The sequence below is a fragment of the Narcine bancroftii genome, chromosome 9, assembly GCF_036971445.1.
Source record: "Narcine bancroftii isolate sNarBan1 chromosome 9, sNarBan1.hap1, whole genome shotgun sequence".
Lineage (NCBI taxonomy): Eukaryota > Metazoa > Chordata > Chondrichthyes > Torpediniformes > Narcinidae > Narcine > Narcine bancroftii.
The window spans coordinates 65921698-65947854 of record NC_091477.1 but is presented as its reverse complement, the minus strand read 5'-3'; the positions used below and the strand labels follow the sequence as shown (position 1 = coordinate 65947854).

Genomic DNA, 26157 nt, shown 5'->3' with positions numbered 1-26157 from the left:
TTAAATGAATTCAGATGCACTTTGTTATTTTATTGTCACATGAAGATCTCAAGTCTATCTGTGTAAAAGCATCCGAAAGACAAACATATCTGCAGCTTGCCAAGCAAGTTGTCAGGCAGTGAGATTATTTTCCTTTTCCCTTTCAATCATTTACACTGCAACATAAAGTTAAAAGTTATTCCCGTTTAATCAGCCAGGTGGGCCCCAGCGCTGATTTTTATCTTTGCATGAAATACGTTTGACGCTGAATTATGTGATGTTGGTCATGGGTAGTTTCTAGTGTGGATGGTTTTCTGGATGGTGTCCACCCAAGTTCACAATTATCATTCTTCAAAAATATGATAACCACTCACATTTTCACATAAATGCATGTAACAAAATCAAAACCTGATTATTCCAAAGGTATTTTTGGTCGATGTTTTTTTCACCAATGCTGGTGCTTTCCTATTCTATGGTGAGTTGAGTGTGGAACAACTGCTGCATGTTCTCTGCTGACTGCACACATTACCAAGACACATGGTCCAAACATGGACTCAGATATTGACTTGGAAATTGGGGCTTGATTCTAATTTAAATGACAAGTGAAATGGATTTATCAAGTTTGAAAGACCAGTTGTCAGAAAACCAAATGGAACATTGAATGTGTCTCGAATTGCATTTGTCCTCAAAGGTGTTTTATGTATTTTACATTCCGTAATTTACAAAAATCCATCAATTTAACTTTGTCACTTATTGTATAGTCTCATATCCTTAATCACGCTCAACTAATTAGGATTGAATTAAATTGTTGAATGCGTTTGGACAGTATAACTTGGAAAAATATTCAATTAATGACCCACTTCCTGCAATGAATGTTTTTTTCTTTTCAGAGTTCATATAATTCCAGACGTGCGCTCCATATGTGTCGGAGAAGGTCTCCTCTATATCCTACTTTTTCCAGGGATCATAGTACCTCATCCAATCTGGATATGGGATTGGGTAGAACCGATTTGTGATCCAAAAAGAGATGCCATTACATTCTTTGCCAATTAAGTCACCTGGGTCTTTATTGTTGCACCATCTCTTCAGCATGCAGGTAATCAGTCGAGGACCTTGTTGACCCCAAATATCTCCAATGTAATTGGCCACAAATTCTTCCATGCAATTCCACACGAATGGATGGTTCAAGTTAGGGAAACCCAAGGCCCCATTACTGAATGTCATCCTGCTTTCTGGGCATGTAAAGTTGGCAATTGGTAAAGGCCTCAGTGATATAATGTCAGTGTCCAGGTAGATGCCTCGATATTTCCAGAGCAATGCTAACCTACAGGCATCAGCAAGCACATTGATCCAATATTTCTCCTTCTCTGGATTTACCTGTGGAGTAATGGACAAAAACCCATTTAATTCTTTGTATTAATTTCCATTCTGTTGAAACATCCCTTCTCTTTTTTCTCTTCCTGAAACTAAGAACCCGTTCATCCATGGAGCCCAGCCTGCAGTGGCTGCAGCCAACACAAAACCAGTACTCAAAGGGACATGTGAATTCTTTACTCCACACAGGAGAAAGGGCAGATCCTTCCAATTAACCCACCATAAATCCATGACCTGTCTCAATCCATGTAAATTTGGCAGGTCCGCACCTTGGGAAACAACATTTCCTCCCCTCACCCACATAGAAAATTCTTTTTCTTTGGCCTGGCTTCGCGACGAAGATTAATGGAGGGGTATGTCCATGTCTGCTGCAGGCTTGTTGGTGACTGACAAGTCCGATGCGGGACAGACAGACACGGTTGCAGCGGTTGCAAGGGAAAATTGGTTGGTTGGGGTTTGGTGTTGGGTTTTTCCTCCTTTGACTTTTGTCAGTGAGGTGGGCTCTGTGGTCTTCTTCAAAGGAGGTTGCTGCCCGCCGAACTGTGAGGCACCAAGATGCACGGTTTCAGGCGATATCAGCCCACTGGCGGTGGTCAATGTGGCAGGCACCAAGAGATTTCTTTAAGCAGTCCTTGTACCTCTTCTTTGATGCACCTCTGTCACGGTGGCCAGTGGAGAGCTCACCATAGAACACGATCTTGGGAAGGCGATGGTCCTCCATTCTGGAGACGTGACCCAAACTACCCCTTTCACCTATTTCGCCCACCCCTTCATTTCACTCATCCATTTTTAATCCTTTTATCTGCATCAGATGCATAAAGATGCAAGTGTTTGCTGGAGATGTTTCCTAAACCTGCTTGTGCCTGTCTTCAGTACTTCCTCCTTTCAGATTATAAACATCATCTCTCTCCCTCTATCTCCCTCAGAATTATGTGCAGATCTAGCAGATAACCCTCTCAGCATCTAGCTCTTCAGGGAAAACAAACCTAGCTTATCCCATCTCTCTGTTCATATCTGAAATTGTCCAACCTAGCAATCTGGCTACATCTGGAAACATGGGGCAGCATGGTTGGCGTGGTGGTTAGCACAATGCCTTTACAGGCCAGTGATTGGGATCATGGTTTGAATCCTGTGCTGTCTGTAAGGAGTTTGTACATTCTCCCCTTGTCTGCGTGGGTTTTCCCTGGGGGCTCTTGTTCCTTGCCACCATTCAAAAATGTATTGGGGGTGTAGGTTAATTGAGTGTAAATTGGGAAGCATGGACTCATCTACCTTATTCACTAGCCTATCTACTTCCTGGAGGTGTTTATAAAGGTGTACCCTGAGCTCCCTATAGATCTGGCCTTTGCTGAACCCACCATTTGGAAGAAAATCCCCAAGAATCACCACCTTCCGACTGATCAATGTGCTCTTCATTTTGGTCCTAAATAACCAATATCTTAACGTGAGGTCGTGGCCTTCCTCATTCCTGACTCACACATCAAGGGAAGCATCATGTCAGCCACTGAAATATCGACCATCTAGAGAATTGGATCGATTTCAGGGAGATCACCTCTGGATTTTCTGATCACTGAAGAGTATCAGTACAGTCTGCACAATCTCTTCTATCCTACACACTGCCATGGGCCTTCACTGCAGTCAATTTATCACAACTATATCACGTCATTCACATAGAAATCTTTTCTTATCCACAGGTGGAGGGAATGAACGGTCCACGAGGAAAAATTTGGAAGGTACATCTGGAGAAGCTGGAGGTCAGATGGATGCGCATGAAACACAGACGTCTGTAGAAATGCTGGAGGACTGCAACAGGTCTCGCAGCTTCTATAGGTAGTAACGATATAATCATAGTTTCAGGCCCAGCCCTTCCTCAAATTAATACTTTTGACCTTTGAACCCTGAATAAAACATATGTTCAATGATAAATATATAAATTGAATGATAAGCCAAGAAATCTTTGTGCTTGTGGCTGAGATTTTCATTGAACACAGTCGAAAATCCTTGTCATAAGCCTGACCAGGTAAAGAAAAAAACACTGTACATCTCCTAATTTCCACAACATGTGATTAAACAAAACCATTCCATTTATAAATGTTAATTGGAGTCAGACAATTAATTAGCTCATTGAAATTTCTTGTCATTGGTTACCTTTAGATACCAGCTTTTTAATGGAGTGCCTTCGAATAGTTCTGTGGCATTTAATGGTAGAATGACCACATTCTTCACTGAGATGAGCAAGTGGATGCCTCTGTACTCAGTCTGTGGATACTGGCTCAAGTTGCCATTGAATCCCTTCATGAAGTAATAGATTTGTTTGTCTGGGTTTTGATGAGCAGCAGATTCCACCGCACACACTCCCAGTGGTGTTGGCTCCATGTTGTCAGTCGTCTCTACAAACATAATCCGGGATTCCATGACTGGGTTAGAAACATTACTGGTGGCCTTCTCTTTCACTGGTGATATCCTTGAAATGTAGCTTTGAATTAAATGTATACTGTTCATATCCCAGTTCATGTACAGCAGAGCACAGACTCCAATTATGAAGACAAGTAAACATCCCTTACGCATCAAAATCATGGTGTGGATCTGGTCTGTTTCTTCAAAAGCTCCTGTGAAATAACATAAGCTTTTTGTAAACATAGAAACATAGAAACATAGAAGATAGGAGCAGGAGTAGGTCATTCGACCCTTCAAGCCTGCTCCGCCATTCAACGAGATCATGGCTGATCTTAAAGTTCAGTACCCCGACCCCGTCTTCTCTCCGTAACCTTTAATACCCTTATACTGAAGAAATATATCTAATTCCCTCTTAAATATATTTAATGAACCTGCCTGCACTGCCGTCTGTGGCAATGAATTCCACAGATTCACCACCCTCTGGGTAAAGAAATTCCTCCTCATCTCGGTCTTAAATGGTTTACCTATTATCCGCAAACAATGGCCCCCGGGTTCTGGATTTTCCCATCATTGGTAACATCCCATCTGCATCCACTCTGTCCAGTCCTGCCAGAATTTTATATGTCTCTATGAGATCCCCTCTCAATCTTCGAAACTCCAGCGAGTACAATCCCAATTTGCACAATCTTTCCTCATAAGTCATTCCCGCCATTCCAGGTATCAGCCTGGTGAATCGCCTCTGCACTCCCTCCATTGCAAGAACATCCTTCCTTAGATAAGGTGACCAAAACTGCACACAATACTCCAGGTGCGGTCTCACCAAGGCCCTGTACAGCTGCAGTAAGGTATGCTTGTTCCTATACTCAAACCCTCTTGATATGAAAGCCAACATACCATTTGCATTTTTAACCGCCTGCTGTACCTGCATGCTCACCTTCAGATACTGATGTACAAGTACCCCTAGGTCTCTCTGCACTTCCCCATCTCTTAATCTATTGCCATTCAAATAGTAATCTGCCCTCCGGTTTGTATTACCAAAGTGGATAACCTCACATTTATCCACATTGTAGTGCATTTGCCATGTATCTGCCCAGTCCCTCAATTTATCCAAATCACACTGGAGCTTCCTGACCCCCTCTTCCGTGCACACAACCCCTCCTAGCTTAGTGTCATCTGCAAATTTGGAGATATTACATCCAATCTCCTCATCCAGATCATTAATGTAAATTGTGAACAGCTGGGGTCCCAGTACAGATCCCTGTGGTACCCCACTGGTCACCGCCTGCCACTCAGAAAACGAGCCATTTATCCCAACTCTCTGTCTTCTACCTGCCAGCCAGTTCTCAATCCACATCAATACTTTTCCCCCAATCCCATGAGCCTTGATTTTGGAAGCCAGTCGTTTATGCGGGACCTTATCGAAGGCCTTTTGGAAGTCCAGGTACACCACATCCACTGACTCTCCCCCATCTATTTTACCTGTCACCATCTCAAAGAATTCCAATAGATTTGTCAAGCACGATTTACCTTTTGTAAATCCATGTTGACTCCGTCTGATCCCTTCTCTGCTAATCATATGCTCCGCTATTACATCCTTAATAATGGATTCCATCATTTTGCCCACCTACTGATGTAAGGTCACAGGCCGATAATTCCCCACTTTTTCTCTATCCCCCTTTTTAAATAGTGGGGTAACATTAGCTACCCTCCAATCCATGGGTACTGATCCTGAGTCTATCGAGTTCTGGAAAATAATTCTTAAAGCATCTGCTATTTGAATGGACACTTCCTTGAGTACCCTAGGATGTAGATTATCAGGCCCTTGGGATTTATCTGCCTTCAATCCCATCAATTTCCCCAAGACCATGTCCTTAGAGATACTGATTTCTTTCAGTTCCTCCCTTGCATTAGTCTCTATGTTTCCCAACATCCTTGGGAGGTTATTTGTATCCTCTCTTGTAAAAACAGAACTAAAGTAAGAATTTAATTGGTCTGCCATTTCCTTACTCCCCATTATATATTCCCCTGATTCCGACTGCAAAGGACCTACTCTGGATTTCACCAATCTTTTCCTCTTGACATATTTATAAAAGCTTTTGCAGTCGGTTTTTATATTTGCCGCAAGCTTACTTTCGTAATTTATTTTTGCTCTCTTGATTAATCCCTTTGTCCTCCTTTGCTGCATCTTGAACTGCTCCCAGTCTTCGGTTGCGGTACTTTTTTCAAACATTCCGGAACCAGATGATTAGCTTTTGGGTACGGGTAGGCCCACCTGAACCCTTCCACATTTTAAAACATCCTATATAATCTAATCCATCTTTCTACTTTATTGTGTAAAGTTGATGAGCTCAGAAAGAAATATAGAACCTTGCAACACGACAGCACATAAAAGGCCCTTTGGCCCTTCTTAATGTGCTGAACGATTATTTTGTCAATTCCCACCAACCTGCACCCAGACCATATCTCTCCATACCCCTCCCATCCAAATCAAGTCAAGTTTATTGTCATCTGATTGAACAAGTATAACCTGATGATACAGCATTCTCTGGCCCTCAGTCAAAACACATGGATACACAACCAGACGTTATGCACAAATAGGCAAATAATACAGGAGATGTATTAATAGATACAAATAAATAAATATGGTTTCATGAATATGATAGCCTCGGATGGTTAGTGTGAGCAGTTCCTTTGGTTGTTCAGTGTCCTCACTGCCTGTGGAAGGGTCCTCAATGATATTGTATGCCCTCTTCAGACTACAATCCCAGTAGATCATGCGTATGGGGGAGAGGGATGAGGAGGAAACTGTATCACACTGTGATTTAGCGGGTCATGACGCACTCGATAGAGCTCCTGTAGAAGGTTGACATAATAATAGCCAGTAGCCTTGCCTGCTTCAGCTTTCTGAGGAATTGCAGTCATGACCCATGATAGCTCACAAGTTAAGTGAAATCCAAGCTACCTGGTGCTTTCCACTTTCTCCACCACTCACTCCATCAGTACCTGAGCACCACAGGGCTGCGTTCTTAGACCCCTTCTCTACTCACTTTACATCTACAACTGTGTGACTTTGTATGACAATAACACCATCTACAATTTTGCCAACAATACCACGATAGAGGGTTATGTAAAGGAAGGGGAAGAGTCAGCAAACAGGATGGAGATTGAAAACGTGTTCGAATGGTGCACCAACAACAATTTTGCATTCAATGTCACCAAAACTAAGGAGTTGTTTGTTGACTTCAGGAAGGGAAAACCAGTGGTGTATGATCCAGTGATCACTGGGGGAATCAGAGATGGAGAGGTGACCAAATTTAAGTTATTGGGAGTCACTATCAAAGAGGATTTCTCCTGGACCCAACACACAAATGGCATCATGAATAAATCTCTTCAGTGCCTCTACTTCCTCAGGAGTTTGCAGAGGTTTGGTATGAGACCAGAAACCCTGGCAAATTTCTACAGAGGTTTGGTAGAAAGTGTGCTGACCAGCTGCATCATGGTCTGGTATTGAAACACGTGAGCGTAAAGCCCTCTAAAAGGTGGTGGACACAGCCCAAGACATCACAGGCATCAGGAAAGAGGTGTAGGTGTCACAAGACTTGCACCACCAGGTTCAGGAACAGTTGCTCCCCTCCACCAGCAGACTCCTCAATGCCAAACTCAATCAGAAACTTATTTAATGACTCTTACTTGTGCATTTTATTGATTTTCTTTTTGTTCTCTCTGTATTGTGCAGTCAGTTTGTTAACATTAGTTATCTGGATACAGTTCTTTCTTTACATGGTGTACGCTGTTTACAGTTTATTTTTTGGTAATTCTACCATGTCCACAGGGCAAAAGAATCTCAGGGTTGTATATGATGTCATGTATGTACTCTGACAATAAATCTGAAATCTGAGATGTTGCTATGTCATGGAGGTTTGTCATTCCTGGTCCTCCTGAAGTCCACAATCATCTCCTTCTTCTTGTCCATGTTGAGACCCAGGTTGTTACTCTAGAGACAATATCACGTGAATTTCCACCTCGATACTGCGATTCATCAATGGTGGTGATGAGCCCAATTTCTATTGTGACGCTTGCAACATGATGACACAGTTGGACCTGGATCTGGTGCTGCAGTTGTGGGTCAGTAGCGTGAAAAGGAGCGGGTTGAGCACATGGCCCTTTGGTTCAGCAGTGCTCACCATGATAGCGATTGATGTTCTGCCGCTGACCAGGCCAGTTTGTGCCATGTCAGAATTGAGCCTACGTTTATCAATTCAGCTGGCAGCTCATTCCACACTTCCACCATTCTCTGCGTGAAGGTTAGACCAAAATACCAAAAGACGCTGGAGCACAAATGGGTTATTGAGCCAGTTGAGCCTGCCTGCCCGCCATTTTTCATGAGCTGATCCATTTTCCAATTTATCTCCACTAGCTGGCCTTCTTACCATAACCTTTGATGCCCTGGATAATCAAATACCTATCAATCTCTCCTTTAAATACACTCAATGACTTGACATCCACTGCGCAAATTCCAGAGATTCACCATCCTCTGGCTGAAGAAATCCCTCTGCCACTGTTCTAATTGGAAGCCCTTCAATGCTGTAGTTTTGCTCTCTGGTCCCAGACTCTCACACCATAGGGAAAAAATACTTTCTACATCTACCTTGTCCATGCCTCTCAATATTCGATTGGTTTCAATGAGATCAGTTATAAGGTATCAAGTATCAGATATAATTAAATCAAGATAACGTTATTGAGACCCAGTGATTGTAGAAAAGCTTCTTGACAAAGGACAGTACTACATAGAAATAATTTTTCAGAGATTAAACAATGTGTAGAGCGCATTAAAAGAACCAAAGACTTGTTGATCCAAACCAAGGCTTTTATTAACTAAAAGACTGGAGCGTATTACAAGTAGGTCGACCAGTCCAGAATGACCTGGTCTGGTTAAGAGCAATCCTTTAAGACCTGCCAGTAGATGTGGCTACACTCTCAGCCAATCATAGTCATCCTACACTACAATCTGTACATATACACATTGGTGATAGAATCTGTACTATCACACAATGGCACAAGTAAAGACTGGTTGCAAACTAGATGTTAAAAATGTCCACCAGTTCAAGTGGAACTGAGGGGTCACTCACCTTCCCAATTCAGGTCACCCGAAATCTCCAGGACAAGTTGTTGAAAAAGACTGCCATAATTTACGGAGCTCTCAGAAGCAATGGATTTTACCATGAGGCCGAGGGCAACATATCTTTAGATCTCTGAACCTAGCTCAGCTCCCAAACTCCAGTCGCAACCAGACATGATTCCATTCTCTTCTTTCTACCCACGATAGCAGGCATCCCCACCATTGACTGAAGATTCGGAAAAACCACCAGGCCACAACAACTTTGCATCTGGATCTCTGTTATTCAGCAATCGAGTTCTCTGCAACTTCGAGGCATCAGCTCAGATCCTCCTGTTCCCTTTTACAACACTCGACTCACTATGTTCCAAAGTCCAACCTCATCAAATCAAAAGTTGTGCAAGGCACCAGCTTGTAAGTTTTTTGAAGCAATCATTTAACAGAGTAGCCGCTGCGGATTGGGTCCATGCCGCTATCATGCAACATCTTATTCCCCCTCATTCTCCTAAATTCCAAAGATTACAGGTCAAGAGCTATCAAGTTTTCATAAGATAAACTTTTCACTCCCAAAATCATCCTTGTGAGACTGCTCTGAGCCATCTCTAGCATTAGCACATTCTTTCTTAAGTGTGGAGTTAAAACTGAGGCCTCATCAGTGCCTTGTAAAGACTCAACAACCCTGCACTTTCTGACATTGAATTTAATTTGAACTTCTCTGCCCATTCTTCTAATCTGTCCAGGTCCTTCTGCAGCCTCTCAGTTTCCTCAATACGACCTGCTCCTCCAACTACCTTCGTATCATCTGCAAACTTGGCCGCAAAACCATTCATTCCATGATCTAAATCATTGATATGCAAGGGTAAAAAGTGGCCCCAACACTGAACCCTGTGGAATTCCACCAGCAACTGGCAGCCAACCAGAAAATGATCCTTGTATTCCAACTCTATTTCTTGCCAATCAGCCAATGCTCTGCCCACGGTAATATGTTTCCTGTTAAACCATGAGGTTTTAACTTGTTCAGTAGCCTCATGTGCGCCACTTGTCAGGCCTTCCGAAATTTTGAATACTTAACATCATTACACATCCCCTCTCTACTCTGCTTTCCACTCCTTCAAAGAATTCCAACAGACTTCTCAAACAAACATTTCCCTTCAGGAAACCATGCTGGTTTTGGCCTATCTTGTCATGTGTATCTAAGTACTCCAAAACCTCATCCTTGACAATTGACTCCAACACTTTCTCAATCACAAATGTCAGGCCAACCGGCCTATCATTTCCTTTCTGCTGCCTCCCTCCCCTCTTGAATAGTGGAGTGACATTTGCAATTTTCCATTTCTCCAGGGACCATGCCAGAATCTATTGGCTCCTGAAAAATCATTTCCAATACCTCCACAATCTGTACCACTACTCCTTTTAGCATCCGAAGATACAGTCCATCTGGTCCCGGAGACTTATCCACCCTCAGACCATTCAGCTCTGATCACCTTCTCTATTGAAATAGTAACTGTGCTCACTTCCCTTCCCTGATACTGTTGGGCACCCGGCACACGGCTGATGTCTTGCAGTGAAGACTGATGTAAAATACTCATTTAGTTCCTCTGCCATCTTCTCTCCCAGATTCTAGCAGATTCTCACCTCTTTAAGCCATATACTTGAAAAAGCTTTTTGTATCCTCTTTAATATTATTTGCTGGCCAACTTTCATACTTCATCTTATCCCTCCTTATGAGTTTTTTGTTACCTCCTGTGTTTTTTGTAGCTTTCCATTCCTTTCTCTTCCCACTGATATTTGTTTCCCTGCACGCCCTCTCTTTTGCTTTGATGTTGACTTCAACTTCCCTCATCAGCCACAGTTGTGACATTTTTCCATTTGAATATTTCCTTTTCTTTGGTCTGTATTTATCTTGCACCTTCCCCATTTCTTGCAGATACACCATCCATTGCTGCTCTGTCGTCTTCCCCGCCAATGCCCCCTTCCTGTCCACTTTGGCCAATTCCTCTTGTTACATGTCCAGAGGATCCCAAAACCCAGCAGCAATAGATATGCACCAATACAAAGGATTATTTAAATAAAAATTGCTTTTAATTATCTTTGAACATGAAAGCAGAATCAAACTAACTTATCTCTATTGACTTACTTAACCTACTTAACCCCCTTTTAATTCTAAGTGCATGTGTGTGTAATGTGTATCGAGTAAAATAGGAGAAGATTCTATACAGGATTTTATTTATAAATGGAATTCAAAATTGTTAACAGGAATTCGAGATACTCCTTCTCCTATTCTGAGACATGTGACTGAATTATGGAATAGAATAAATAATGAAATAGGTTGAAAAGGTTTGATATCTCAAAAAATGCCTTTGTATCACACTAAACTTCTACCTTTCTCTATTTATAATCAATTTTTGAAAATTTGGAATCAAATGGGAATTAAGAATGTAGAGGACTCTTTCGAAGCTAGTAAATTTATTACTTTTCAATGAATGAAGGAAAAATGTAATTTTCCAAAAAGCTTTTTTTTGTTATCATCAGGTTAAACCTTTTTTGACTGACAAGTTAGGTCATAATTTGATATTACCCAGGCAGAATGAATGTTAATTTTGATAGTAAAGGGGGTACAAATATGTTTGTTTCAGTGATGTATAGATTACTTCAAAAATGTGCTCCTAAATTAGGAGATTCACAAATCAAGATTAAGATGGGAGGTTGATTTAAATAGATGAAAATGACTGGAAGCAATTGTGTAAAGAAAATATGCCAAAAATTATTAATGTTAGGTATAGAATGATTCAATATAATTTTATACATCAACTATATTTAGCTTCTCTAAAATTAAAAAAGTTGAATCATTGTCCGGTTTATGTTTTTGATGTGATCAGGAAGTTGGTTCCTTTTCTAAAGTAAAGCCTTTCTGGTTAGAGTTTAAAAATTTTTGGAGAAAATATTAAGGGTTAAACTCCCAGAGGATCCAAGGTTATTTTTGTTGGGTAATATTAAAGTGGTTAGTTCTAAATTATGATTAACTATGTATCAAATTTAATTTTTACAAACTAGCTTTATCTGTTTCTAGGAAGTGCCTAGTCATTACTGGGAAATCAGAAATGGATTTCGGGATGGAGAAATGGCATGTTGAATTGTGTACATGTATTCCACTTGAGGAAATAACTATAATTTATATAATAAATATAATTTTTTTCTTGAAAATATGGAGCCCATATTTACAGTATGTTGGTTTGAAGGTGTAAGGTACTCTTGAAGACCCATCTCACTGATAATCCTTAACTCCATCATTGTTTGCAATAAGAATAATAATTCCTTTTGGTACCCTCGTAGTTTCTTTTTTTCTTCTTTTCTTTCTATATTTAGCTGAGTTGGGAGGGGATGCGAGGGATGAGGTTTTTTTAAATCATATATACTTTATTTTTTAAATACCTTTATTGAATATGTATGTATGGATGTGGTTTTAATGTTCTTAAATAAAATGTTAAAAAAAAGAAAAGAGATGGGACACTTACACAGAGATGTGATCATCAGTCATGTGCTGGGACTTAAAGAAATAGGTTTCATTATTGATCAGGCAGTCGTTTGATAAACACAAAGGCTTTGTATGAAATGGACAATTTTGCTGATTCTCCTTGTCAGGAAAATTATTGAACCACCATGATGATTGTAATGGTAATTTGATTGACCCATATCTGGATAAAGGAAGCAGGATCATTCCTGAATTTGGATTGTGACCATTTTGATGGTCATTTCTTCTGACCTGTGCCTGGGTTTTGGAACCATGGAGGAAGTAACACTTCACTTCCCCATACAAGGAAGAGGGGAGTTGCGACGACTGGTGGAGAGGCCAGTAGTCAAGAGCTTTCAATCATTTACTGCACATTCAGCTTATTTTCTTTAACCAAAGTGGCTTAAACTTTGTAACTTCATTATTTAATATGATTGCTTCTGAAAATGATGATGGCTAGAGGTGCCAAGGCAGCCAAAATTGGTAAAGAAAGAACAGTCCCTTTTTGATGTCAGATCTCACCTCAGACATGTTGAAAAGTAATCATGGGTGATAACAAAATAATTTACTGTGGTTATGAAAGAATGTCCTCAAGAGATTGATTCAAACCTTGAAAAGGTTCTCCAATCAATTTCAGTAAATGAAGATTGTCTGGATACTGTGGAGCTTGATTTGGTATCTGTTAATAACCAAAATGAAATGTTAGAATCTCATTGTGAAGAAATGGCTGCGAGCAAATTCAAGTTAACCTAGAGGGTGGTCAACTTAGAGAGCAGGAGCAGATGTCAAAACATTGAATTTTTGGCTTAAAGGGGGATTCTAAGAGAGGCCAGTTAACTGAAATTTTCCCTAAATTACTTATGGTGGTGTTTGCAAAAGAGTTCTTTTGTTACTGAGGTCATGCTTGATAGAGCACCCCAGAAAATCATCCACATTCATTAATTCTTCATTTTGATTATTTCCAAGAAAAGGAGCATGTTGTCAGTGAAGTCATCAAAACAAACATCTGAGCCATTTGGGACAAGAAATTATTTTTTGATGATTTTTGTCCTGAAATCGTGGAGGTGCAGAAAATATACAGAGATGTTATGGCTTCTCTTTACTACAAAGGACTCAGACCTGCTCTTCTGCACCCAGGTTGTCTGAGAATCATGATGGAAAATGGCTGCAAGATATTCTTGAACTTGGTGGAGGATGCTCGCAAAATTCTGGCTGACTGTTTGAAGTTCAAATCTAATATATCTGTTAATGCGCCGTGTCTGAAATTTTGTTTTATTCTGAAGGGTTTTGCCTTCTCTCTGGTGGGAGAAGTCTGAATGATATTTTTTTTCCTTTTGATAATTGAAGGGTTAATTATGTGGGTTTTTTAAAAACTTTAATTTTGTTTATTTAGTTTATTCTTGATATTAGGCTGCACTAATTTTACTTTAGTAACTTAGATAGTTTTTGTCTCTTCTGACTATTCATTTATTAATACCTCAAGTGATATAATATAGGCATGCAGCTAGTCACACTGAGCTGACATCACAATGGTCCCAGTGGGAGGAGCCCACTGGGAGTGGTGCTGATCAGTTCTCGAAGAGTTCCAGTAAAGTTGATTGGTTGGTTCAACTCACTCACAGCTTCTGTGTGTGTTTTTTTTTTCTTTTCTTTTGTTTCTTTTCAGCACACAGAGGTAACCCTGACTGTCCAAAATAGCATTTTGGACTCCACAATCAATGACACATGTGCACAGAATGCTGAAGGTGCTGACCTTTTGGACCTCACAGCTGCTAGTTTGGTTCAAACAGACTGAGGTCCAATTTCAGGTCAAGCAAATCAACACAGACTCCATAAGATATTACTACATGGTCAGTTCAATCGACCAGGAGACTTTTCAACTTTTTACATCAACCACCAGCATCTGACAGGTATGAGGCAATTAAGCTGCTCCTTATCCACACCTTTTCCCTTTCCCGCTCCACCTGGATGGCCTGGGTGACTGCACGCCGTACGCCTTCATGAACGATATGCTGGTATTAATGGACGGAGACAGGCCCTGCTCAATCTTCAAACAGATACTTCTGATACAGATGCCGGAAGACAGGCAGACTTCAGCAACGATCTCGCAGACGACGACTTCAGTGACCCACACAGGTTGGCAGCACATGCAAATGTCCTGTAGCACACCAAGCAATAAGGCAAGGCATCTGTTGACAGTTTCTGCATCACAGCCAACGATTCATCTGTCTCCCACTCCACCGAGGATGCCAGTGACAGCAACACCAGGTTGAGACTGAAACTCGGACCAGTGGTGTTTCTACCATCAAAAATGGGGTTCTCAAGCCCACCACTGCTGTCCACCTTGCTCTCATCTGAGATATGCTGGGGCCAGCTGATGGCGACTGTTGGCTACTGAGACAGCCTCCTTTATCTACGGGTTCGGCAGTCAGGGTAGCGTTTCCTCATGGGTGGAGGTCAGCATCTTGCCCCCCTTAAACTGGCATTGCCACTGACAACAGCTTTAATTGGTTTAGGTGTTCCTCATAGGGAAACTCTTTGCTTTGTTGTGGTGTGTGTGAAGTCTTGTGCATGCGCAGTTATTCCTGTGACATCTGTAATTCAATTATCTTCTTCTGGACTCCAACACAGTCTTACCCAGCTCTCCAGATAGGTGGCATTGGAGTCATATATATCCTTGCCATTGTAGTGTGGGTCACTCTTGGAGGAGGAGGAACTTGAGCCCTAGGCTCCATCATTATAAAGCCCAACTTCTTCAGCTGTACTAAGTTGTTTAACAACTGCTTTCTTAGTCATTTGAATCTTCCCTTTCCTTAAAGTCATAGTATATCAATTTATGAATAAATTCCCAAAGTTTTTAAGTTAAAAAAAATTAAAATAATTTTTGGTCAGTTTTTGATTAATTCTGCCGGCAGAGGTTTACTTCCACATCTCCAAGCTATGCCATCACAACATGCCCCCCCTTTTTTTATCCTCTTCTTGCTGTGAACTGGTTGATAATATGATAATGAGATATCGTTTGAGAATATGGGCACAATTTGGAAAGTGTTTTGGATATCAGAGTTTTTCTCTTGTCAGCCTTATAGCATCTTTTTGAACCTTCTTTACTTGATACTATTTTTAAGGACTGGCATAGATTAGGTATAAAATGGATTAAAGGCCTTTTTGATCAAAACACTTTTGGTTCCTTTGAACAACTGGTGGTAAAATTTAATTTATCGAACATACATCTTTTTAGATATTTTCAAGTTAGAAATTTTGTTCAAAGATCCCTGACTTCCCACAAATTCCTGAGGCAAATATTCTTGATATACCTTTTGAATGATAGCTTTCTCATAATGGTTCAAGAGCAATTATTTATAACAATTTGCCGGACTTAAGAATTGCCTTGTTAGTTAAGATCAAGAATGATTGGGAAGAGGATTTGAATGTATCGTTTTGGGATTCTATTTGTAATCTGATTAATACAACCTCCTTTTGCACTTGGCATTGTTTGCTGCAATTTAAAGTGGTCCACAGAGTACATATGTCTAATGTTGAATAATCTCATTTTTATTTAGTTTAGAATAATTTTTTTTGATACTTCATTGATTCACATGTTCTGGACTTGCCCTAGACGAGAAATCATTGGAAAGACATCTTTCAAACTGTATCAGTGATCCTCATGATCAAATGAGAACCTTGCCCTTTAATTGCTCTTCTCGAATCATTTCAAGAGGATGTTTTACTGACTCCAACTCAAAATTTAATTTTAACTTATACTTCATTGTTCGTCAGATCTGCAATTTGGATTAAATGGAAAGATAATGCTCCACCTACGCACACACAATGGTTAAGTGATGTAATGTCTTATCCAGGTCTAGAAGAAGATTAGATTTGCTATTAAAGATTCAAATTTTAACTTCCAAAAGATGTGGGGGCCAATTATGGACTATTATAATAAAGAATTAGAGTGATTTGATGCTCTGATGCTGGTGTCATCTGATTCCTATATATCTTTTTTTAAACCTTTCTTAGTGGTCTCTGGGTTTTGATTTAGAAGGTTTTATGCTTTTTATAGTTTGTGATTTTCCTTTTTTCTTTTTTCTCTCTTTTTATTTTGATATAAAAGATAACAGTTTTATTCAACTGTGATTATGTAAACATTGATAAAATTATTATAGAAGGAGAAGAGAGGGTAAAGGAATTGTAAATCTTTTTCATTGTTATATCATATTTTATTGTTATGATTGTGCTCTGTGCTCTAGATGGTCTTATTATGACAATATTGTATATATTTTTTCTTTTTCAAATCTTGTAGTGGACATGCAGCTGTTACTCCCCATCCCACAGGAGCTTAAAAAGACTCCCATCTTTTCACAAGAAGAGGAGGTTTATATGAGGGATCAGGGGATGCGTCAAACAAGTGATGGGTCGTGGTGGACAGCCGAAGGACACCAAGTGCTGAATAAAGCTTTGGCAAGGCAAATGTTTGACCAGCTCCACCAACAGACACACTGGGGAGCCCAGACACTTGTCGACACTTTTGTTCGCTCCTTTCATTGCTCAAGCATATACACTATAGCCAAGCAGAGTACCCAGGGGTGCCCAGTTTGTCAGAAGATTAATAAGAAGGTCATGCGCCAGGTAATGCCTGGCGGTCGCGATATCGCTGTACGCCCTTTCCAATGGATACAAGTGGACTTCACAGAGTTACCTAAGATAGGTGTTTACAAGTACCTGTTGGTGATGGTAGATCATTTCACACGATGGGTTGAGGCTTTCCCGACCCCGAATGATCGTGCCAGCACCGTTATCAGAGTACTGCTGGATTCTGTAATTCCACGGTATGGGATAATCCAGACCATTGACTCGGATCGTGGTACACACTTTACTTCTCGGGTACTCCAGGGGGTTTGTAAAAGATTGGGCATTGACTGGCAGCTCCATACCCCATGGCACCCCCAGAGTTCGGGCCGGGTTGAGCGAATGAATCAGACTTTGAAATACCAGCTCACTCGACTTCATGAGGAAACTGGCCTCTCCTGGATTAAATGCTTGCCCTTAGCTTTAATCAGGATTCGCACAGCTCCTCGTAAAGACCTTGCTGTCTCACCATATGAGATGATGTTTGGTCTTCCTTACATGGGATTCCACACTGTTAGAAATTAAAGTACCTTTAAAGAAATTGCTTGAGACAAAAATTGAGAACAAAGAACATTTATTACTACAACAATGCAAAGTTGGGTGCTTCCCCTTACCCTGGGAATACACACATACACTGGGGCTCACCCAACTTTTATACAGTCAATTTCAGTATCAGAGTGCCCTCCCCCTTACATTCTTCTGCCCCCTGGATGGGTTTGGCATAGGCAATCCTTCCTGCCTACGTGCAGTTTCAGTACACTTGGAGGACCAGGGGGTATCCTGTGGGTGCCCCATCATGTCATTGTCCTTATTCACACCTTCCTGATTCTCGGGGCTACAGTCTCTTGATATGCAGAGTTGATTCATTCTATCTAGGGTTGGCTAATTTCATATGTATAAATCTGTGTATGGTTAGCTAATTAGAAATGTATGACTTGGTACTTCTGTCCAGGGCTAGGAGACCCTTATCTGATCCAGACTACCTCAACTTCCTACATTCTATTGTACCTTACCAATCCTTATCTTAGTCTTATGGTCTTGTCACAAAGACGAGAAGATTCTTATGTTAATCGTGCTGACTCTGCTTTCCTGCATCCTAAGCCCCAAGCTTATCCTGTTTGAACTGGTTACAGCCATTTACTGATGAACTTTAGTTTCTTCCATGTTCATAATTTTAGATCAATTTTCCCATCTCTCACAACACTGATACTACCATCCATGAGGCTAATGACCAATATATCTCTAAATATTTACAGGAACTGTCTGCTTCGCTCCTTGATTTAAAACAGAAGGGTTTACTAGCTCAAACTCCCCCCCCCGGAGTATCCTATTCATTCTATTAAACCTGGTGATTGGGTACTTGTTAAAGCTTGGCAAGATAAACAACTAAAACCTGTCTGGGATGGCCCCTACTGTGTACTCTTGATTACAGACACCGCTGTACGAACAAAAGAAAAGGGTTGGAGCCACATCCAACGAATCAAACGAGCTGCTGAACCACAGACTACAGATTTTGAAAATCCACCCTCCACCTGGCGTGCAGTCCTTCATCCTGACTTGAAAGTCACACTACGCCGAGAAAAAGTCTTGTAATGTTGTTTTTAATTTTTATTGTACTATTTAATTGTTGCCTCCCAAATTCTGGGACATCACTGAAGCTTTCAAAATGTATTAAGTCCTCCTGGAATAGGGGCAGCATAGATGGCCATTATTTTACTTTAGAATGTAGACGGGACATAGATATAGGGTACGATCATAGTAATGTAGGGGTTAATATAGATTTCAAATGTGGACCAGGGGCACAGAACACCTCTCAATATGATGATTTTAATGGGTTTTTGGACTCTGCAGATATTTACAACATCAGTTTTAATGGTTTAGCACAAGGCAGATGCGGGCACAACGGCAGACAGGATAATTGTCAGGATTGTACATGTGGCAGAGAGAGAGTTGATACATATGCTAATGTTCGCAGGCAGGCTACAACTCACAGATTAAGTTACAAGAAACACCCCTCCCCTACCTGTGCTATTCTAAAGCATCCTTTGGGTTACACAGCCATTCCAAATGTTAAATGCCACCACTGTAAGGGGAGTTCCAATTATCAACAAAGTAAACAGCTCCAGAATACTAAAGCTGCTGGGCATTTAAATCGTTTGTTCAGACTCCAGGCGGCTTTGGAGATCGTTGCCGAACGAACGGCGATGGTCCTGAATGTAGGGGCTGAAGAAAGACGACAGCTACAAGCAACGATTCAACGAAACCGCCTGGCTCTCTATTGCTCATTGGCTGCTGGAGGCAGCGTCTGTGCGAGACTCAGTACTGACAATGCTTACAACAGTCAGGCGGTTAAAGACACTGCTTCAGAACTTCGACAAAAATCTTCCCATACCCAAGTTCAGACTTGGCAACCTTGGACTGATGTGGGATGGACTCGACTTTTTACTGAGAAGTGGAGCCTGATACTCACAGCCCTGATAGCAGCAGGACTCACTATTCTGGTCAGTGTGGTGCTCCCCTACCTAAAGGCTGATATTCATTTCATGATTTTGTGGACCCCTATTTCTATAACCCAAGGGGTGTGTGTTTCCCAAATGGATGCTTATGACACTGCAATTCGTTTATTGACCTGCTGGGAGAAAGACCAACTTTAGCAATAGCACATTTCATTTGACATTGACAGATCAGTGACACTGATCTAAAAGAGAAGTGGGATTGTGAGAGATGAGGAAACTTGACATAAAAATATGAAAGATGGGGAAACTAGTGCAGACATGTGGAGTGATGGATTAAACCAGTATGAACAGGCTAAGCATGGAAATTAGAATGCAGGAAGCATAGTCAGCCTCTGTAAGATAAGAATCTTCTAGTCTTTTCGACAGGTCAGTGAGCCCACCTTATGAATAAGATAAGGAGAGGTAAGGAATGTAGGAAGTTGAGATAGTCTGGATGAGATAAGGGTCTCCTAGCTTAAGTACCAAGTTCTACATATATAATTAAGTAAACCCTAGACAGGATTAGCGAACTCTGCATATGAAGAGACTGTAGCTCTGAGAGTTGGAAAGGTGTGAATGGGGACAAGGGCAAGGTTGTGAATAAGGACAATGGGGATAATGACATGAGAAGACACCGACAGGATACCATCTGGTCCTCCAAGTCCACTGAAACTGCACGTAGGCAGGAAGGATTGCCTATGCCAAACCCATCCAGGAGGCAGAAGAATGTAAGGGGGAGGGTATTCTGATACTGAAATTCACTGTATAAAAGTTGGGTGAGCCCCAGTGTATGTGTGTATTCCCAGGGTAAGGGGAAGCACCCAACTTTGCATTGTTGTTATAATAAATGTTCTTTGTTCTCAATTTTTGTCTCAAGCAATTTCTGTTAAGGTACTTCTATTTCTAACAAGGGCCATCACTGTCTGTTCGGTGATGATCTCCAAGGCTGGAGTCTGATTAAACGATTTAAATGCCAAGCAGCTGTGGTGTTCTGGAGCATCTTACGTCATTTACAACTGGAACTCCCCTTACAGTGGTGGTTCTTAACATTCCGAATGTCTGTGTGACCCAAAGGATGATTTACAGGAGACCAAGTTGGGGAGGGGTGTTTCTTGTCACTTAACCTGTGAGTTGCAGCTTTTCTGCGAACATTAGCATAAGTATCATTGAACCTGTGAGTTGCAACCTGTCTGTGAACATTAGCATCTGTATTCACTCTATCTCTGCTACATGTACAATCCTGACTAACATTCTGTCTGTCATTGTTCCACCATTTTCTTTGTGTTATCCCTTTAAAACTCCTCTTTTTAAAACCTGGAGGCCAAAATACAAATCAAATCTACTCCTCTAGAGCCGTTCTGTTCCCCTGGTTCATGTTGGGATCCTATATTAACCCTTACCCGACTATGACTATATATCTGCGCCCTGTCTATATTCTAAAGGTAAATAATTGTCACCTCTGCTGCCCCTATTCCAGGAGGACTTAATACATTGTGAGTAATTTAGTGATGTCCCAAAAATTGGGAACCAACAAGTAAACAATACAGTAAATAGTAAAAACAACATTACTTTTCCCGGCGTAGTGTAACTTTCAGATCAGAAGGATGAAGGACTGCATGCCAGGTGGAGGGTAGATTATCGATGTCGTTAGTCTGTGGTTCAGTAGCTTGTTTAATTCGTTAGATGTGGCTCCATCCTTTTTCTTTCGTTCGCACGGCAGTGTCTGTAATCAAAAGTACACAATAGGGGCCATCCCAGACAGATTTTAGTTGGTGATCTTGCCATGCTTTTACATATACCCAATCACCAAGTTTAATAGAATGAATAGGATACTCCAGGGGTGGGCAGTAACAGCTGCATGTCTATTTTCTCCATGAGCGCAGCCTGTTTGGCAGCTGCATCTGCCTGTCTGTTCCCCTGTGCTTCAGGACTGTCACCACTTTGATGGCTTCGTACATGAACTACAGCTATTTCCTCAGGTAATGTAAGAGCATCTAGAGATTGGACAATTGAGTTTTCATGGATCAACTTTTGTCCTTTTCCAGTTATCATTCCCCGCTCTTTCCAGATCTTCCCAAAGGTGTGCACTACACCAAAAGCGTACTTTGAGTCTATGTAGATCGTGCCCACCTTGTTCTCTAGACCCTGGAGAGCTCTACAATTCACAAGATTGTGCTGGCCAATGACCAGGAAAGTGACCGGCTTCAATCACCACTCCTTCTTTCCCATTCACTACACTATACCCGCTATAGCAAGTGCCATCAATGCAACGGGAAGATCCATCAATAAACCACCTTTCACCCTCCTGTAAAGGCTCATCGCTTAAATCCTCTCTAACTTTGGTCTGTAAATCTATTACCTCTATACATACATGCTCTAACTCATTTATGGTTTTGTCAGAATTTGGAGAAACCAAGAAAGCTGCTGGATTGTGTTCTTTATTCGTAATCAGGGTCAAATCATCCCTATCCATTAGGATCGCTTCATATTTTAAAATTCTAGAGTCTGTGAGCCACCTTCCAGCACGTTGTAAGAGAACATTGCGGACTGTGTGAGGGGTTTGAACTATCATCGGGGCACCAAACGTAATCTTTTGTCCTTCCTCAACTAAAATAGCAGTGGCTGCGATGGCTTGCACACATTCTGGCCAACCACGACAAACAGGGTCTAAAACTTTTGACAGAAAAGCAACTGGCTGTCTACAGCCTGCCCTCTCTTGTGTTAGTACTCCTGTGGCTACACCTCCTTTCGCATTGGTATATAGGTCAAATGGCTTATTTAGGTTGGGTAAAGCCAACACTGGGGCACTAATAAGGCGCTGTTTCACCAAGTTAAAATCTTTAATCTCTTCCTCTGTCCAGACAACAGCTTCGCCCCCTAGAATCGTGAGTTTATCATAGAGAAATCTGACCAGGCTAGAATAATTTTCAATCCAGATTATACAGTATCCCACTAAACCAAGGAATTTCCTAAGTTCTTGGGCATTCTTGGGAGGTGGGATCTGTAGAATACCACGTATCCTCTCTGGACTTATTTTCCTAGTTCCCTGACTTACCAGATGACCTAAGTATTTAACTTCTGATTGAACAAATTGTAATTTGGATTCGCTCACCCTGAGACCCTTATTCTCCAGAAAATTCAAAAGTTCAACAGTATACTGTTTAACTAATTCGTAAGTTTTTCCCGTAATTAACAAATCATCAACATATTGTATCAACTGACAATTCTCTCTCCTAGGAGCCTCATCTAATATTTGTTCTAAGACCTGGCTGAATAAATTTGGTGATTCTGTAAAGCCCTGGGGAAGGACAGTCCACCGGTATTAATTCTTGCGTCCAGTAAAAGGATTTTCCCATTCAAAGGCAAACATGTCTCTGCTCTCTGTTGCTAACGGACAGGTCCAGAAAGCATCTTTGAGGTCAATCACACTAAACCATTTACTATGGGGATCGATTTTACCCATTATTGTATAGGGATTAGGTACAACCAGGTGATGGGTGAGAATAATTTTGTTCAGCTCCCTCAAGTCCTGCACTAATCGATAGGTACCGTCTGGTTTTTGGACAGGTAAAATTAGGGTATTAAAAGGTGACATACAAGGTTCGAGTATACCATCTTTCACCAACTGGTCAATTACTGGCTGCAGCCCCTTTCGGCCAGCTATAGGAATTGGATACTGTTTTCATCTAATTACTTGCTCAGAATCTTTTAAAGTAACTTGCAGGGGAGGAATATCTAACACTTCTCTATTGCCTCATTCTGCCCATACTCCAGGATTTATTAGTTCTCGATCTTCCCCGATACCTGATTCCTGTGGTCTGGTGCCGATAGCCAATTGGTCCTGTAAATCTCGTCCTAACAAACAAACTCCAGCTTGGGGAACTAGTAAAATATCCTCTATTATTACCTTTTATCCCATTTGTATTCTTACATCTCTTAATACAGGGACTGTAAAGTCTCTTCCTTCTACTCCCGAAATCATCACTGTCCCCTCTATCCTAACACCCTCGGGTGGTTGTAAAATACTAGACCGGGCTGCCCCAGAATCTACTAAAAAGGTCATCTTGTTACTGTGGGATCCTATGCTTAAATTTACCAATGGTTCTCCGTGCAGCCCCACGGTGGGTATTGAGTGAGAACCGTGCCCCACCTATTTATAATCTGCTTCCATCTGTCGGACTCTGGCTTTACCCTACCCTTAATTTAGTCTATGTGTCATCTGAGTCCAGCGTGTTCATTAAATGAAGTGATAGGAGAATCAGTTTATTACACAGCATAAGAATAAAGCTTAACAGAGCTCTGGTTCAGTCGTTAGTTCATAGGTCACCTGCACAGTGAGCTATTCCCCAAGACTGACCCCTATTGTCCAGTTGGCTCAGTTTATATAGATCAACCTTATCATACAGAACAAAAGTTGGCTTCCTTTGCTAGATTTCTTGCATAAGATTTATCACAAGTAATTTCCTGCTCTGCAGTTATCTGGGGTGTAGAGCTCCCATCTTTTTTTTAATCCTCAAGGTCAGAATATCCTGTTTATTTTGATCAGAAATCAATTCATACCCCAGATATTTCTAATTATTTCTTTGTTCTCATCTGGCCATATTCTTCTGTTCTATTAAACACCTCTTTCTGTCTTAGCTTCTTACTGATTCCATTCTCTTTGTTTCTGACAGTCTCTGAGGATTCTTTTTGTTTGTGCTAATCAACACCTCCTTTTGCCTTAACATTCCTACTAAATTGTTTCATACATATACTCTCTTTAGTATTTTGGGAGCAGGCAATTCTAAACCTACTGTAATCAGCCAACTTTGCTACATTCTGTGGCTGCCCCTTACTTACATTACTCTTTCCCTTCACCATGAGGTAAATATTAAATTGTTACATAGTACTGGATTCATGTATACAAACTGAATAGTACATAAGCATATATTCTACATATTTTCTACGATTAATTAACCCCTATATTCCAACACATCAGTGCGTAAGGTCGCGTCTCCCTGGCTTGCATTGGGCACTCTGTCTTAAAATGTCCCTCCTATTACAATGGTAGCAAACTAATGCTCCTGTTTCCAAATTCCTACCGGGATTACCACGAGGTCCCGGGAACAGTCGTCGTCCCCGGAATTCCCCTCTACCTTTGCCCCTGCTCTGGTCTCTACTCTCCCACTCCTGGAGCTCCTCCCAATGTCCAGGAGCTGGCACACAGCCCCTACCCTTTCCTTGCTGTCCCTCCACGACTTCCTTGACTGCCTGCATCAAAATCTTAGCCTTTCCTTTCTGTTTATTGGGCATTCTCTCTTAAAATTACACACCTCCGTACTAGTCAGGGGCACATTTACAAAACCGAGACCCCCTCCCATGGGAACTTCCCGTAAAGGTCTCATCCAGGTAATTTCTGGCTTATCCTCTCCTTTATAATGTCTAGATTCCTGCTCTCCGGGAAATGAATCAAAGGGTCTGCCCTTCCCTGCCGGAGGGTCTCACACTGTTTTGAATCAAAGTCTCCTCCCTCTCTTGTCAATTGAGGTGGTAATCTAGTACTTTGTGAACAGGTCATCATACCACCCCTACTTTCTTCTCCTTTCTTTAGCTGTGGGGTAGGAGGGGAAGGTGCAAAAGGGTAGAGCATAGGAGAGAGGGGAAAGATAGGAGCCGGCATAGGAGGAGCATAAGGTGGAGGAAGGGAATGTAACACATCCCATCCTTGTGTTTTAGGGACAAAAGATTCCTTATCTTTCTTGTCCTTGCATTCCTTTTCATTCAAAACCAGTTGATCAAACGATCCCCTGAGCCAGCAGGCTGCATATTCCCTGCTCTCAACATTATCTCTTTGGTTTTGAACTATGTTCAATGCCTGATACATCCAGTCATCCTTGGATCCGAGCTTTGGCCAATATACTGAACTCCCTTTTATCGGACTTTTAACCCATTCCAAACAGCAATACCTGACCATGGTCAGTTTGTCTTTCCCACGGGTTCTCCCCGCACCCAAATCAGATAACATTAATCCTAACGGACTTTGCTTGGTTATCTAATCTTCCCATCCTTCCTTGGGACTCTCTTCCTTACTACTCACACCTCCCATACTAACAGGTAAGTAAACTTTCTCTTACCAAGATCCAATAGCTAGCTCTAGCACGCTTCCTTAACGTCCTCTCGTTGTTTGTTCTCAATGCCTCTTCTCGGGTATCACTCACTTCATCCACTGACCAGTCACCCTTCGTCTGTGAGTCCAGCTGACTCAGCTGGGGTGCCCTTCATCGGGCACTCTGTTATTGGAAGGAGTGGGATCCCGGACGAGCCCCCATTTGTTAGAAACAGAAGTACCTTCACAGAAATTGCTCGAGACAAAAATTGAGAACAAAGAACATTTATTATACAACAATGCAAAGTTGGGTGCTACCCCTTACCCTGGGAATACACACACACACACTGGGGTTCACCCAACTTATACAGTTGATTTCAGTATAGGAATACCCTCCCCCTTACATTCTTCTGCCTCCTGGATGAGTTTGGTATTAGGCAATCCTGTCTGCCTACGTGTTGTTTCTGTGAACTTGGAGGACCAGGGGGTATCCTGTCAGTGTCCCATCATGTCATTGTCCTTATTCACACCTTCCTGACTCTCAGGGCTGACTAACTTCTTACATGCAGAACTT

General features: G+C 41.4%; 1 protein-coding gene across 1 annotated transcript; it reads right to left on the bottom strand.

Annotated features, from left to right (window-relative positions):
* LOC138743726 (alpha-1,4-N-acetylglucosaminyltransferase-like) lies at nt 1-25799 on the bottom strand. Its single transcript, XM_069899369.1, has 3 exons — nt 25612-25799; nt 3502-3962; nt 1-1356 (listed from the first exon to the last, which is right to left on the bottom strand). The coding sequence occupies exons 2-3, from the start codon at nt 3928-3930 to the stop codon at nt 928-930; spliced, it is 858 nt and encodes a 285-aa protein (XP_069755470.1). The 5' UTR covers nt 3931-3962; nt 25612-25799; the 3' UTR covers nt 1-927.
* Nucleotides 25800-26157: the final 358 nt, after the last annotated feature.